Source organism: Pogoniulus pusillus, chromosome 8 (assembly GCF_015220805.1).
Source record: "Pogoniulus pusillus isolate bPogPus1 chromosome 8, bPogPus1.pri, whole genome shotgun sequence".
In the NCBI taxonomy this organism is placed as follows: domain Eukaryota; kingdom Metazoa; phylum Chordata; class Aves; order Piciformes; family Lybiidae; genus Pogoniulus; species Pogoniulus pusillus.
In genome coordinates, this window is record NC_087271.1 from 7,178,846 (window position 1) to 7,195,682 (window position 16,837).

A 16,837-nucleotide genomic window follows, 5' to 3' on the forward strand; every position below is an offset into this window, starting at 1 on the left:
AAGGAACTATTGGTATCGATACTATTAGTGCAGGCATATACAATAGGACTCAACAAATATGAATTTATCTTTAAACATCCTCACATATCAAAGCAAAATCCACTTTAAAATTCTAATGCTAATATTCTGTCTCAATATTGTTACTGAAATAAACAAATCCCCTCAACTGCTCCTACCTAGATTTTGATTTAAAATGAGTCATCTACACATAGTTGGGTTTTTGTTTTTTCCCCCAAATGAAAAGTTTTATTTTAAGCAATGCTTTTTTCCCCCTTCTCTGTTTTGGGAATGCATCTTTATTTGTAGATAAGTCTGTATGGAATAGTGGCCCTCTAAAAGAGGGTGAGAATGTTTCATCTGATCACAATGTATTTTGATTTGAATCCCTGTGCTATACATATTTAAATCAACAAACTGGGAATCCTTTCCAGAGTGTTTTAATGGTGGGTTACATTCTTTCTTTTACTGTCCCAATTAATTGGTGTAATTTCCTAGATTGGTATATTTAGGGAATCATAACTGGAGACACAATTAACTTAATTCTGTTTTTTTTTTTTTTAATACTATTTAATTACTCATTTTGTATCTTAAAAAGAAAAGCCTCAAACTGAGAATGCAGGTATGCAAGAGTTTGTGGGAGTTATTTTTCCTGAGCAACTGTTGTTAAGGCTTTTCTAAGACTGACTTTCTGGTACGGGATCACTTCTGAGGAACAGTGAAACTTACAAGCTGGATGCATATACTTTTAAAGCTTGGTATCTCTTATCTGGGAATGGTTGTAGATGGATACATTGTATTATTTACTCTAATTTAGCAGATCCCTGGTTTATGATGTAATTTCTCTTGGAAAGACTCTTCAGTACAAATGCTTGTAACACTGAATAGCAGAACTTGGTAAACTAGGCTAACTTTTTGAAACCAAGGATGGCAAAAATGCTAATGAGTCTTATTATTAATTTTATTAGATTTTGTATCATCTTGAAATGAGTTTTTTTGAAGTGTACAACGAGAAAGTTCATGATTTGCTTGTCTTCAAAGCTGGAAGTGGACAGAAGAAACAACCAGTAAGTTGCCCATAGAAACAAGTATATGCATAACCTCAAAGTAATGACATCTATTATGTAACCAAAAAAATGCACAAATGACAAGTAGTTACTGTTCTGTTGTCTAACTGCCTTGGGTTGTTGTAAATAGCATGATCCACATGAAAAAAGAAAGAAGATTTCATGCATTTAAAGTGCTATACAAATAAGTGCTTGTGAGAGGCCTGTCACCATCCCTGGAGGTGTTCAAGAAAAGCCTGGATGAGGCACTTAGTGCCATGGTCTAGTTGATTGGCTAGGGCTGGGTGCTATTTTGGACTGGATGATCTTGGAGGTCTCTTCCAACCTGGTTGATTCTAAGATTCTATGATCCTAATTTTTGGACTTAGACTAAATGTATATAGCATATACTATATACATCTATATTATAGTAGGAGTATTGTGATCTGATTTCTATCAGTGATTTTGAGCTCAGCTCATTAACTGGTAAACACATTTATGTTGCAGAAAAGGCTGTGGGGTTTTGTTTTGCTTTGGTTTTATTTCTTTTTTTAAGCATCTTATGTAAGACAGATGTTCTTGCAGTTAGCTCTGCAAGCAGTGGCCTAGTGCAGCCTGTTAGGATTTCTCAGACAGCTGGAAAAAATTCAGTTGTAGGTGTTTTGCTGAAAATATCGAGCTAGATGATTCACAATTGAGTTTTGTTGATGATAAATGTTATGCTAGGGATGTAGATAGACTTTCTTGCAATTTGAAGATAGTTTTGATTTCTAGGTCTAACTAATGCACTAATAGCAACTTCTGTTTTAAAATTGTTCTCACCAGCTTCGTGTAAGAGAACATTCAGTGCTAGGACCATATGTGGAAGGCCTGACAGTGTAAGTGCTAACTGTTCTCATTTTAATAGATGTGTGGTGTAATCCTGCAAGTGCACTAATTGTTATCTTGAGGCTTTGAAAGCTTCTGTACTCACCAATCAATTAGGCAAGTATTGTGTGCTCGCTGTACTCATGCCTAGTGTGACTTGCAGTGTGTTCCTTTAAAGAAATGAGCAGTGTGGAAGTCTCAAGACAACTTGAGCTTTCAGTGTAACTGTGGGATTGGTTTAAAACTTAGGCAGCAGGGAAAATGGTAGAAAGAAAACTGTCTGAACCCAAGCTCTTGTTTATTTGTTTTTTTTGTTCCCTCACCTTAGGAATGTTGTCAATTCTTACTCTGATATCCAGGTAAGAGTTATTTGGTTGCTAAAAGGGAATACAAATATTTCTACTTGCTCCTTCCTTGCTGCTAAAACTAAAATTCCATGGATGGGAGGAAAATGATTTACAAAATGCCCAGTAGTTTATGATATTTCCACTAATTTTGTATAAGGATGATGTCCTACATAGTGGAACTAAGTAAGTGCATAAGGCAAGTGCCACTCTTCACATGGTTCTTTCCTCAGTTCTAATTCCCCCTTTGTAGACTTAATATTTGTGTTAATAACTTCACTTGCAAATATTTTATTCTTCACTTAACCATGCAAAGTAGGTTTTAGTTTCCTAGTCTGATTTTTATCTCTTGCAGAGTTGGCTTGAGCTAGGAAATAAGCAAAGGGCAACAGCTGCTACAGTGATGAACGACAAGAGCTCTAGATCTCATTCTGTCTTCACCCTTGTCATGACACAAACCAAGGTACTGCTGAGTGGGTTATATCTGTTCAAATCAGGTAGTAAAAGGGTTTGTGTGATGGCTAGAAAACTGAGAATATACTTGAAGCATGGGGCATTTTAAGGTGGCTTTCTGCACAACAAAACTTGTTTAATTTTAGATACTTTGAGTAAATTCTGATGTCAGTGTGCTGCATGTATTTATAGCAGCAATATAAGTGTCTCTAGACTGGCAGATCTAGGAGCAGTTCCAAGCTTCTGAGTATGAGATGTAATTGGAATCCAAACTGAGGCTAAACCTAATTGAATACTGCTGAGAATGCGTTTTAGCTTTTAAGCAGGTTAGGCTGTGCAAGGTGCATATCTGTGCTGAGTTTCTGCAGGTGATGAGCTGGGACAATGGCAGGAGATACAGTTTCTGCTCAACTTCTATACTCTGTGAACTGTAAACCTTTCCTTGCTGTGGTATGCCTCTCATGCATGTGTCTCCTGGATAGAGGGACTAACACTCCTCATCTGATTTACAGATGTGTTAAGAAACAAAATGTGACTTGGAGCTTGAAAACTGAAGTGCAGTAGGTAGAGCTCCTCAGAAATCTACAGACTGTCAGTTTCTTCCATTGGCAAATAACTTGGTTTACAAACAAAACTAAACCCAACCAATAACAAAATAAATGGAAGTGTCCATTTTTAAAGATGTGTTTAAAATGAACAGTTTGTCACGTTTCTGCTTGTCTGTGGGCTTTTTCTTTCGGTTTGAATACAGACATCTCCTTCCTTTCCAGGTGGAGTTTGTGAATGAGGAGCAATGTGATCGCAGGCTCACTAGTCGAATAAATCTAATTGATCTAGCTGGCAGTGAGTGCTGCTCAACAGCTCAGACCACTGGAGAAAGGCTGAAGGTAAACCGGTGCTGGAAATCTGTGGAAAGGATCAACGCCAAACAATGCCTCTCAACTCCAAAGCATCCTCATGTACCAGAACTGCAGTTCCTGCCTAGTAGTTACAACAGATATACAGGATATTGCTTGTCAGTGCTGCATAGCATTTTGATAGAAGGGTGGATGGCCCTAGGGAGCTGTTTTGACAGTGCAGTATGGGAGGTTAGATCTTGCATAGGACAGCACTCCTCATGCTGTGCAGGCCTAATGATCCAGGTGGCCAAGAGAGCCAATGGCATCCTGGCTTGCATCAGGAATGGTGTGGTCAGCAGGAGCAGGGAGGTCATTCTGCCCCTGTACTCTGCACTGGTTAGACCACACCTTGAGTACTGTGTTTAGTTCTGAGCTCCCCAGTTTAGGAGGGACATTGAGATGCTTGAGCGTGTCCAGAGAAGGGCGATGAGGCTGGTGAGAGACCTCGAGCACAGCCCTACGAGGAGAGGCTGAGGGAGCTGGGATTGGTTAGCCTGGAGAAGAGGAGGCTCAGGGGTGACCTTATTGCTGTCTACAACTACCTGAGGGGTGGTTGTGGCCAGGAGGAGGTTGCTCTCTTCTCTCAGGTGGCCAGCACCAGAACAAGAGGACACAGCCTCAGGCTGTGCCAGGGGAAATTTAGGCTGGAGGTGAGGAGAAAGTTCTTCACTGAGAGAGTCATTGGACAGTGGAATGGGCTGCCCGGGGAGGTGGTGGAGTCGCCGTCCCTGGAGCTGTTCAAGGCAAGGTTGGACGTGGCACTTGGTGCCATGGTCTAGCCTTGAGCTCTGTGGTAAAGGGTTGGACTTGATGATCTGTGAGGTCTCTTCCAACCCTGATAATACTGTGATACTGTGATCCTCTGGAAGGAATAACAACTCTCTGCATGACTTTGCAAATTGTGAAAGAGAATTTGGCTTTACCCCTTTTTGAGGGGATTCAAATAAAGTTTCTAAAACCTAATGTTTCTCAATGCTGTTCTAGAGCCAGGGTCTCTGTTCTTTCCAAATTATGATCATCTTGGATATTCTTGCATTTTATTGTTTGTTTTAAATCAGTGGTGACATTAAATATGGTACAGCTGTCCCAAGTGTTGAAGAAACACAGGTAAATTAGCAGCACACCCAGCAACCTGACAGAAGAAAATACAACTGTGGTATAATTACTTTTATTTTTGCTTTGTGTAGGAGGGTGCCAGTATCAATAAATCACTGCTAACCCTTGGAAAGGTTATTTCTGCGCTCTCTAAGCAATCTCAGAATGGAAAGAAAACTTTCATTCCTTACCGAGAATCTGTCCTTACTTGGTATGTACAATCCAGAGTGTTGTTTTTATGTAGAAGCAAAGGCTTTCTCAGATGAATAGTGAATTCCTCTTCTGTTCAGAAGGCATCATTTCTCCTGCTTTCCTTCTTCTCTTTACTGCTGCATCAGATAAGGAACAAGCAGGATCTTGGTTTGCGTTTTAAGTAGCAGACAATCACTCACACATAGCAAGATCCTAAGTGTATTGTATTTAATCTGTTCAGACAGGTTAAATACTTTTAATGTGGGGACCAGGAATTGATTGACTTGTATACTCTCTTGTCAAATGAAGGTTGTTAAAGGAAAGCCTTGGTGGAAATTCACAAACTGCAATGATTGCCACAGTAAGTCCAGCTGCCAGCAGCACAGAAGAAACACTCAACACTCTTCGCTATGCAAAGGAAGCTTGTTCAATAATCAACGTTGCTAAAGTAAATGAAGATGTGAATGCCAAGGTAATCAGAGGTGAGGTTGACTCTCTTTGAGTGTTTTTTATTTGCATGTGTATTTAATTCAGTGCTTAGTAAGAGTGTAGCTACTAACTACAGGCAACAGTGGTCAACTGACCGCTTGTTAAACAGGCTAATACAACTTTGAATATCTTCCTTCTAATGTTAATTCTCTTTTGTGGGTGCTTCTTTTTTTGCAAAGATTCAGATGGCATCTTAGGCCATATTTGAGAACCTGGATTGAGGATGGGTGTTTAATTTTTAATTAAACAGGTTGAACTTTCTGGTATCATACTGAAATGTCTAAACCCTGTTTTGACTTAATGTTTGTTTTTTTTTTTCTGATGCATACTGTGTGTCTGGTTTGTCTAATGCAGAACTGAAAGCTGAAATTGAAAAACTAAAGGCAGCTCAGAAAAGAGCTGTGAACACTGATCCTGAAAAGTACAGATGTTATTTGAAGGAAATAACATCTTTGAGAATTAAATTGCACCAGCAGGAGAAAGACATGGCAGAAATGCAAAGGTTGGTCAGACAGTCTGTGTTACCGTTTCTCTTTTGAAGTGATGTGGAGGTTGGTCTCTTCTCCCAGCAATAGAACAAGGGGACACAGTCTCAAGTTGTGCCAGGGAAGGTCTAGGCTGGATGTTAGGAGGAAGTTCTCCTAACATCCATCCTCATGTCCTAACAGAGAGAGTGATTGGCATGGGAATGGGCTGCCCAGGATGGTGGTGGAGTCATCGTCCCTGGAGGTGTTCAAGCAAAGCCTGGCTGAGGCACTTAGTGCCATGGTCTAGTTGGTTGGCTAGGGCTGGGTGCTAGGTTGGACTGGATGATCTTGGAGGTCTCTCCCAACCTGGTTGATTCTATGATTTATATACTGTAATCTTTCTCCTCATATGCTGTGTTTTTCTTCCTAATACATTAAGGGCCTGGAAAGAAAAATTTGAACATGCAGAAAAAAGAAAATTAGAAGATATAAAAGAATTGCAGGTACATTTTCTTTTTTCTCTTTGCTTTCTCTAGGAGACAGTAGAGAAAATAGAGCATCATTAAGCCTTTCAGGAAAACTGGAGTAGCTGTAAGATTTGCTTTCCTTAATGCTGTTTTTTTAACAGGTACTACTGTGACTTAGAAAAAAAAATAACAAAGATATCTGAATGTGCAAAGGAAATAGTTTTTTTAATGCAGAGTTCTCTTTTCTCCAGAAAGCAGGAATTGCATTCAAAATGGACAATCATTTACCAAATCTTGTCAATCTCAATGAAGATCCTCAGCTTTCGGAGGTGCTGTTGTATATGATCAAAGAAGGAGAAACTACAGTTGGGAGGTATACACCAAACTCAAACCATGATATCCAACTTTCTGGAGTACTGATTGCTGATGACCATTGGTATGTAGTTGTTTTTGTTTGGGTGGTTTTAGATTTCTTTATTTGCTGCTCTCACTGCAAGTATTAAAATTGTTATTGCTTTTGGGCTTTTTTTTTTCCCCTCATCCTTCCCTTCCTTTTGGAGTTGCTTTTCCTTCTAGCAGTATCAATGATTCTCTACCCAGAATATTACTGTTTAGGGGTAAAAAATGCATGCTGTTCAATAATTAAGCTAACTTCCTTCTGTTCCCTCTAGAAATATGTTAACCAGGGTAGTTTAATTTCTCTCTTAATTCCATTCTTGTAGCAAAATTTTCTACTTCTGCAGAAATGCTGGAGAAGGACTTGATCAAATGATGCTGTGTGATACCTCTAATCCATTACAGTTAATGAAAAGGCAAAATGTTCTTACTTGAAACCAGAAATTGAAATCAGCTTGGCCATGTTGCAGCAATATTCCTTAAAGTGTATTACATGCAATTGATTCTAGACAAAATGATAGAAAAAAAACTGAACAAATAATTTACCAAATCCATGAAAGATATGGGTATGTTGGGAAATTAAGCATTAGCAAAGAAATACTCAGGAGACAGGCTATTGTGGTTTCTTTGGGCTGTTGTTTTTTGGCAGTGAGTTCTTAGATGTATTTCAAAAGACAATTTATGAGCTATCACTCATTAGTTACATGTACTGCAGCAGAAGAGTATGAAGGTAGTCCACATCTGCAAAACAGTAACAGGACAGTATCTAAAGCACAAATTTTAATCCTTTAAGAAACATAGCAAGCAATTAATATGAGCTACTGATATCACAATGGTTCTTGTTTTCAGTGTTATAAAAAATACTGTTGGCAAAGTGAGTATTATTCCAAAGAGAGAAGCCAAGACATATGTAAATGGGAAATGCATTTTAGACCCAACAGTTCTGCATCATGTAAGTAATCCGTTTGGTAATGGCAATATGTGCACCTGGTGATGTCTTTGCTTGGTTAATATCACAGCTTCAGACTTGCAAAGTTTCTTAGACTCTGAGAAGGTGAATATATGTCTCTTGTCATTTGTAGCCTCACTCCTTATTTTAAGCACTGTAAATTTGCTTACAAATGTAAAAGTTATAGGACCTTTACCTCCACTCCCCTCTTTCCACATAGGGTGATCGAGTGGTCCTTGGGGGAGACCATTATTTCAGGTTTAATCATCCAGCAGAAGTCCAGAAAGTGAAAAGACCCTCTTGTGAGACTATGTTTTTGCATGAGAGTCCAAAAGATTTTGAATTTGCAAAGAATGAGCTGCTTATTGCACAGAGAACACAGTGAGTACCATGTCATCTTGTTCTAAAAATTCAGAACTTAGTGCAACCATGAAGTAAGTTTTTAACAACTAATAATATTATTCATTATTTCACAAAAAGGGGAAGTTGGAAAACAGCAAAGCTACAGCTAAATCCATTTACCAGGAAAATGGAAGTCCTGGACTTAGCTGAAATGAAGGTGCACCTCTGAGAGGTGATCACCACAATCTAATCCTGTTGTCAAGAATGTAAACCGCTACTAAAAAACCACTGAGCTCCAGAGATCCTCAAAGTAGTGTATTCTTCAGGTGCATTTCTCTCCAAGCACATGAGTCTGAAATGGACTTTTAATGTTTTAGGGGAGATTTAAAGCCCCAAAAGCAAATGACTTAAAATGAGAAGTACCCAAATTACAACACTTCTGTGATGGTGGGGAACTCAAGACAGTGAAATGTTATTTGTAATTGCTTTGTTCCTGGGAATCATTAAACCCACAAAATTCAATGACTTAACATTCACTGTTCTGCATCTTAATGAGATTTAGTGAGTTCCTATTACAGCTCTTAATTTGAGGAATGTGCATGATGAAATAAATTATCAAGTGGGCTTTAGAAATCTGAAATGTCTTCAATTTTTACCAATGTCTGTTTAACTTCTGAAATCAAAAATATCTATGTAGAACACAAAAGTTACTTTTGAAGGAACCAAAACACATTCTCATAATTTTACTGTTCAAGTTACAGGCTCCTGATGTGATAGAAGAAAAGACTTTGCTCTCTATGCAGACTAAAAGAGATTAGCATTCTGAATGTATGATGCTTCCACTTTTAGGCTTGAATCAGAAATTGAAGAGGCACGACTCAAAGCCAAGGAAGAAATGATGCAAAGTGTCCAAATTGCCAAGGAGATGGTTCAGCAAGAGCTGACCTTGCAAAAAGAAGTTTATGAAAGCAAAATAAAATCACTGGAAGCAGAGGTGGTAGGTTGCCATTGTATCATTGCATAACACACATTGGTAAAATAAGCCAGAAGCTGTGGTGTGGGGTTTCTGTTTGTTTAGTTGAGGCTCTCTTGTCGTGCTTATATCTTAGGGACTGCTAAGTTTCATTGTTCTTGTTTAAAAAAGAATCTACATATATCTGGGGGGGGTGTGTGGGGTGTGTGTCAAGTGGAGGGGGCCAATCTCTTCTCAGTGGGGCACAGTAATAAGACAAAGAATAATGGATACGAGTTTGAACATAGAAAGTTTCACTTCCACACAAAGAGAGATTCAATTCAAGAGATGTTGAGATACTGGAACGTGTCCAGAGAAGGGCAACAAAGCTGGTTAGAGGCCTGGAGCACAGCCCTGTGAGGAGAGGCTGAGGGAGCTGGGGGTGTTTAGCCTGGAGGAGGCTCAGGGGTTATCTCATTGCTGTCTACAACTACCTGAAGAGAGGCTGTAGCCAGGTGGGTGTTGGTCTCTTCTCCCAGGCAACCAGCAGCAGAACAAGGGGACACAGTCTCAAGTTGTGCCAGGGAAGGTCTAGGCTGGATGTTAGGAGGAAGTTCCTGCCAGAGAGAGTGATTGGCATGGGAATGGGCTGCCCAGGGAAGGTGGTGTAGTCACCATCCCTGGAGGTGTTCAAGCAAAGCCTGGATGAGGCACTTAGTGCTATGGTCTAGTTGATTGGCTAGGGCTGGGTGCTAGGTTGGACTGGATGATCTTGGAGGTCTCTTCCAACCTGGCTGATTCTATGATTTGAAAAGAAACTTCTTTACAGTAAGGGTGACAGAGCACTGGAGCAAGCTGCCCAGACAGGTTGTGGAGTCTCCTTCTCTGGAGTCTCTGTATGCATTCCTGTGTGGATTACCCTAGGTGATCCTGCTTTGGTAGAGAGGTTGGACTCAATCTCTGGAGGTCCCTTCCAACCTCTAACATTCTGTGTTTTTTGCCTAACACAACTAGTAGTAATCAGAATTACTCTAGGAATTATGCTTCATATAATTAATCTGGAACTGAAGTGTTAATCTAATGCTACTTTGTGGAGGGTGTAACTTGCATGTGATGAAAATTTCCTGCAAAATCCAACTTACTCTAACACTTTGACATGACTGAAGTGTTTTAGTTAGTATGGCTTCTTTTTTTCTTCCAAGTTTGCACAGTATTTTTTCATGCATAAATAATATAGCATAATATGCATAAATTAATGTAGACTAATCATGGTAAAACAATAATGATGGAGGATCTAATTTCTTCAGTGTGCTACAGAAGACATAATGTGATGCCTCTGAGGTGTGACATGACTGTTGATTGCGGACACTGGGCTGAGTGATTGTTGTGGAGGCAGGGAATTAATATGGCTGAGTCAGGATTATATATATAAAACCAGAATTATTTTGTTTTCCTGAAACTCTGCCTCCAAAACTATGTACAGAAACTAATTTCATTTAATTAGGACTTGGTTTCATTCAGGTTTTTCCCGCCTTTCCTCTCCCATTCAAACCACAGAGGGAGAGGAATTTTGGAATATCCAGGACTCCAGGGCAGTAGTCCACAGGTGTTGTATGTTTTCAACGTGTTGAAGTTAAAATAAATGCTGATACCTGCCCAAAGGATAACTCAGAAAAGTTGTAGGAGTGGTTTATCTCCTTTCATTTGCTCTTTTTCCCCCCTGTTTTTCTATTAGAGAGAAGAATCTCGCAAGAAACAAACGCAAGAACTGAATAACCAAAAAGCTGCAACTAAAATACAGGAGCTGGAGAAGGCAAAGCAAAACCTGGAGCTGGAATTGCACTTCAGTAAGAAGCGTTTAGAAATGGAGACCTTAGCTACTAAGCAGGTAGTTACGAATCAAAGCTTTCTAGCAGATCATAAGCTGTGGCTTGTTTGTGGGTGGTTTTGTGTGTGTTTGTGGGTCTGGTTTGTTGGGTTGTTTCTTTTCTTAAACAAGTCGTTGTAGATGAATGCTTCTGAAGTGTTTTTATCCTATGTGTTTTTATGTAAAAGCAGAGATCACTTGTTTACACTCTTGGCAGGTTATGGAGTCTCCTCTGGAGACTCTGGATGCATTCCTGTGTGGCTTACCGTGATCCTGCTTTGGTAGGGGGGTTGGAGGTCCCTTCCAACCTCTAACATTCTGTGATCCTTACCTAACACAACTAGTAGTAATATAGGTATCAGAATTACTCTAGGAATTCATCTTCACATAATTAATCTGGAACCACAATATTAATTTTTTTACCCTCTAAGTACTCAGAGGGCAAACAAATGATCTGTGCTTTTAGATTAGAGGATAGACTAAACTGTAAGATAGACTAATGCTGATCTTATTTCTTACATAATATGGATGGGTTTGTTCACGTGCCATACTGTGTGACTGTTGCCTGTGCCAAAACATAAGGCTCTAGATATTACTGGGAGTAATGACAGGTTTTTGGTTGGTGTTTATATATTTGTTGCACCAGCCATATATGATTTCTTTAAAAGATTGCTTCTTTTTAATTCCAGTGTTTTTTAAAGCATAGCAGTATCTAAAAGAAACAGGAAAGCTGTCAGTTTGAAGGTGATGGGCTTAATATTGATAGAGTTGGTGTCCAAAATAAATGTCATTCTGTGCTGTTAGTCTGTAAAATGACAGGAACAAAAATAGTGCTTCAATAAATGGCATTAAGAGTGAGTTTGCTTTAAACCCTGTCTCCCCACCCAGGCTCTAGAAGATCATACTATTCGTCATACAAAGATACTCGAAGCTCTGGAAGCTGAGAAGCAGAAGATTGCTGAGGAAATACACACCCTTCAGAAGAATCGTGGGAGTGGGAATAAAAGTATGACTAGTGTGCATATACATCATGTTGTAAATGCAATGCTGACCTCCTTTGATTGTTTGGCTTGGGTTTAGTGGGTGTAGATCCAAGAGCTGTTTTTATGTTCTTTAACGCTTCTGCAATGGCCACAACAACCCCAAGCAGCACTACAGGCTGGGGACTGAGTGGCTGGAGAGCAGCCAGGAGGAAAGGGACCTGGGGGTACTGATAGATAGTAAGCTGAAGATGAGCCAGCAGTGTGCCCAGGTGGCCAAGAGAGCCAATGGCATCCTGGCCTGCATCAGGAACAGTGTGGCCAGTAGGTCAAGGGAGGTTATTCTTCCCCTGTCCTCAGCACTGGTCAGACCACACCTTGAGTGCTGTGTCCAGTTCTGGGCCCCTCAATTCAAGAGAGATGTTGAGGTGCTGGAACATGTCCAGAGAAGGGCAACAAAGCTGGTGAGGGGCCTGGAGCACAAATCCTATGAGGAGAGGTTGAGGGAGCTGGGCCTGTTTAGCCTGGAGAAGAGGAGGCTCAGGGGTGATCTTGTTACTTTCTACAACTACCTGAAGGGGCATTGTAGCCAGGTGGGGGTTGGCCTCTTCTTCCAGGCAACCAGCAATAGAACAAGGGGACACAGTCTCAAGTTGTGCCAGGGTAGGTATAGGCTGGATATTAGGAAGAAGTTCTTCCCAGAGAGAGTGATTTCCCATTGGAATGGGCTGCCCAGGGAGGTGGTGGAGGCACTGTCCCTGGGGGTCTTCAAGAAAAGCCTGGATGAGGCACTTAGTGCCATGGTCTAGTTGACTGGCTAGGGCTGGGTGCTAGGTTGGACTGGATGATCTTGGAGGTCTCTTCCAACCTGGTTGATTCTATGAATGATCCTGAACACTTTGGCTGCTATGATTCCCCCTTTTTTATTTCTATGCTGTATTTGTCAGACTGTGCTAGAAGCTCTGTTGGTAATTACCCTTGGGGTGATCAGGTGGACAGCACTTAGTCTGTATTTACTTCAGCTGCTGATGTTCATACCTCACCTGGCTGAACTCCTTCCATGCTAGCTCACTGGAGAAAGAGGAGTAACATTCATTCTGCTTAGCTTCCTGTCTAAAATTAATACATAGTGTCTGCTCTTAGGCCTTTTATAAAGGATTGTCTTGGCTAGGAGGGTAATTTTCCCAACTTACAGGGAATTCACAGAATTGTTGGCTGGATTCTATTGAACTTTTTTGGTTGTGGTTTATCTATGCCTTCTGTTTTGTTTTTGAAGTTGTTGCTTCAGATTGAGTGATCTGCTTATTATGTGCTATGTTCCTCGTAGTTCCACTTAACTGGAATTCTCTGAAGCTATCGATGATGATCAAAGAGGCCAATGCTATTAGTAATGAAGTAGGGCAAACCATGGTTTTCTGCAGGTGAGTATGTGAGCTGGTTAAATATAGAGGATTGTGTAAAAAATTCATATAAATAAAGAGATAGAAATATATGTATCATTTGGGATGGATTCTGGATGTACAGTGAGCTGTTGGTCTTCCCTTTGGAGAAGAGAAGACTGAGAGGGGAGGTCAGATCAGTGTCTACAAATATCTGAGAGATGGGTGTCAAGTGGATGGGGTCAATCTCTTTTTGCTGCAGCAATAAGACAAGGAGCAATGACTACAAATTGGAACATGGAAGGTTTCACCTCAGCATGAGGAAGAACTTTACTTTGAGTGTAACAGAGCACTGGAACAGGCTGCCCAGAGCAGTTGTGGAGTCATCTCCTCTGAAGACTTTCAAAACCTGCCTGGATGCATTCCTGAGCAAACTACCCTGGGTGATCCTGCCTTGGCAGGGAGATTGGACTCGATGATCTTTGGAGGTCCCTTCCAAACTCTAAAATTCTGTGATTCTTTTAACAGTTCTGTTAGATCACTTTTCCAAACAAGCTTTAGTTAAGTGTGTACTTCAGTCATGTTCGAAAAGTGAATTTCTGCTCTGAATTTTAGATCAAGATTTTAAAGGGATATCTACAGACAGTTGTTTTCTGGGTTGAGTGTGCTTTGGAGGTGAATATTCTGATTCCCCATGTACATCTAGAGCACACTTTTTTTTTAGGAGAAAACTACATTTTTTTAGGAGAAAATTAAACCAGGGAATGTGTCAGATGCTAGGAGATGTTCAGTTCACAGAGGTAGCTTAAAGCAAAAACCTCATAACATAGAGTGGATAATGAGTATGTGAGACCAATTGTTTTACTTCATGGATCCCTTGCTATGCTATGCTGCTTACTAGTTGCAGCTGAAGCATGTTCTGGAAGTGGATCTCTATGCTGAGCCGGTGTTCTTAGTGTAAGTGAAGCTGTATCTGTGCAGAGCAAAGTCTATCACCTGTTCAAAAAGCAACAGTAAATGCAGGTAAAGCAAAACTCTGCAGAGGATCTACGTATTACTGTTTTGCAGATGCTGCCTTTCCACACTCTTCAACAAGAACTTGGGCAGTAGAAATCTTTAGCATGTATTTGCTTCTTTAGTGTCTTGAGAACCAGGATTTTGTGTGCTAGTGTCTGCTTCTGTCTCTGAATGTCTCTCCTTTATTTTTCATTTACAAAACTATAATTTTAATGGCTACAGTGTTTGGTTTGTGTTTCTGTGTTTGTAATCACATTTCTGTTATCTGTAGAGTCCTACCTGAAAGTCCTTTGTTTATTTTTGCAATATGAATAATGGGGGTTTTGTCCTTTTTTCCCCAACTCTTCCATATTTGTAGGCATGACAAAGTCGATGAGCAAACAGGAACGGTGTCATCCGTTCAGGTGCAGGTTCGTAACATCAAACTGGGAATAGCAACTTTCTGGAGCCTGGAGAAATTTAAGTGTAAACTGGCAGCAATGAAAGAACTCTATGAGGTCAGTAACAATTGCTAATAATCAGGACAATTTTATCAAAGGCAAGGTAATCCATGCAGGAGGAAAATCTTGGGGTGTTTTGTTATTGTTTGTTGGTTTTGGGGGGCTGTTAAACGTGGAGATGTTTATTAAACATAACTACACACAGTTGTCCATCACACAGAAAAAAGAATGATAGAAATCCATTACTTATTTCAGGTAATTTTGTATACAGTGTAAGATGCATCAGGAACAGTGTGGCCAGTAGGACAAGGGAGGTTATTCTTCCCCTGTACTCCGCACTGGTCAGGCCACACCTTGAGTACTGTGTCCAGTTCTGGGCCCCTCAATTCAAGAAAGATGTTGAGGTGTTGGAACATGTCCAGAGAAGGGCAACAAAGCTGGTGAGGGGCCTGGAGCACAAATCCTATGAGGAGAGGTTGAGGGAGCTGGGCCTGTTTAGCCTGGAGAAGAGGAGGCTCAGGGGTGATCTTATTACTGTCTACAACTACCTGAAGGGGCATTGTAGCCAGGTGGGGGGTGGCCTCTTCTCCCAGGCAACCAGCAATAGAACAAGGGGACACAGTCTCAAGTTGTGCCAGGGTAGGTATAGGCTGGATATTAGGAAGAAGTTCTTCACAGAGAGAGTGATTTGCCATTGGAATGAGCTGCCCAGGGAGGTGGTGGAGGCACCGTCCCTGGGGGTCTTCAAGAAAAGACTGGATGAGGCACTTAGTGCCATGGTCTAGTTGACTGGCTAGGGCTGGGTGCTAGGTTGGACTGGATGATCTTGGAGGTCTCTTCCAACCTGGTTGATTCTATGATTCTATGTAGTAAAATAAGGACTGCTTTGTAGTTCTGTTTTTCTGTACTACATGAAGAATTCTCAACTGTTGGAGCACTGAAAATGCTGGTAGGGAAAAACATGAACATTTTGTGTGCTTTAGAGTGCTCTTTTTTCTATCTTAAAAAATAACTACATCTTATTAAAGAATTGGTTTTGATTTGAAAGAATAGCTTCTTTGTGTGTAAGTCTATGTATCTGAAATAAAAATCTTTCAATGTTATGTCCAAAAAGGAGGAAAGCTGTCCAAGAAGACCAGAAAAAAAAAAGAGGAAATGCTCCTTTATGATAACTATAATATGGAAGTATGTCCAGTGACAGAAAGATATGACCATATTTTGGATGTTGCCTTCATCTGCATGTTGAATGTTTTATTATCACTCTACTTCTGCTTAACCCTCTGTGATGGTTTGGGTGTTAGCCACTGAGGTGGTTTGGATGTTACCCGCCCCCCACACTTTAGAAGTCCCCAGTTAGACTCAGCCTGCTCTGGGAATATAAATGAAATTATTTATTTACAGCTAGCACAATATACAAGCAGATATTTACAATATATACAGAAATATACAAAAATATACAAGGTAAAAATAATACAGAAACACAACAGCCCTTCCAGAAACCTGAGTCCCCAGGAGGGGCTCTCAACCACCCCTGCACCTTCCCCCTGCCCCTTTTAACCTTACCCCAGTCCTAAGGAAGAATAGAGGTTCAGCCAAGAGGTTAAGAAGCAAAGGTGAGTGGCAGGAGAGGTTAAGAAAATGCAGCTCAGTCAAAGCCCAGCCTGAAAGTGAAGACAAAATGGTGAGAGTGTTATCTAATGTTTACTTTCTTCTTGTTCAGCAGGACTCTGAGGGAAGTAGACATCACCATTGTTTTCTTTTTTCACAGCCTATGGTCTAGTTTTTCTCACCAAAACATTCTAGCCTGCTTCAAACTAGCACAGCCACCCCCTACACTTAAAAAAAATCATTCAGACTAGACTCAGACCATCTGGAAATTGAATGAAGCTTTATATTTACAGCTTAGCACAACATGCAAGCAGATATTTACAATATAGACAGAAATATATAAGTTAAAAAGGTAATACAGAAACACAACAGCCCTCCCAGAAACCAGAGTCCCCAGGAGGGGCTCTCAACCACCCTTCCACCTTCTCCTCACCCCTCTTCCCCAGACTTTGCCTTATGTTCAAGGTGATTTTGGAGGGGTGGCCAGGGGGTCAGGAAGCAGACAGTTAGAGAGAGAGAAGTGAAGCCCAGAAGCCAGAGAGCAAACTGTGTTATCTGTTTTTATGTTATTGTTCTTATACATCTCAGCAA

At 40.5% G+C, this 16,837-nt stretch overlaps 1 protein-coding gene across 2 annotated transcripts in view; it reads left to right on the top strand.

Annotated features, from left to right (window-relative positions):
• The window catches only part of KIF14 (kinesin family member 14), a 32,741-nt gene that overhangs the window by 7,059 nt on the left and 8,845 nt on the right, over positions 1 to 16,837 (top strand). For both annotated transcript variants that reach the window (XM_064147128.1, XM_064147129.1), the window contains exons 5-21: positions 966 to 1,064; positions 1,869 to 1,921; positions 2,239 to 2,269; positions 2,610 to 2,717; positions 3,478 to 3,594; positions 4,794 to 4,912; positions 5,203 to 5,375; positions 5,737 to 5,884; positions 6,289 to 6,352; positions 6,568 to 6,752; positions 7,562 to 7,664; positions 7,882 to 8,042; positions 8,853 to 9,000; positions 10,691 to 10,843; positions 11,711 to 11,828; positions 13,130 to 13,223; positions 14,557 to 14,695. In XM_064147128.1, coding sequence (XP_064003198.1) covers positions 966 to 1,064; positions 1,869 to 1,921; positions 2,239 to 2,269; positions 2,610 to 2,717; positions 3,478 to 3,594; positions 4,794 to 4,912; positions 5,203 to 5,375; positions 5,737 to 5,884; positions 6,289 to 6,352; positions 6,568 to 6,752; positions 7,562 to 7,664; positions 7,882 to 8,042; positions 8,853 to 9,000; positions 10,691 to 10,843; positions 11,711 to 11,828; positions 13,130 to 13,223; positions 14,557 to 14,695 — 2,013 coding nt within the window. The remainder of the gene's footprint in view (positions 1 to 965; positions 1,065 to 1,868; positions 1,922 to 2,238; positions 2,270 to 2,609; positions 2,718 to 3,477; positions 3,595 to 4,793; positions 4,913 to 5,202; positions 5,376 to 5,736; positions 5,885 to 6,288; positions 6,353 to 6,567; positions 6,753 to 7,561; positions 7,665 to 7,881; positions 8,043 to 8,852; positions 9,001 to 10,690; positions 10,844 to 11,710; positions 11,829 to 13,129; positions 13,224 to 14,556; positions 14,696 to 16,837) is intronic.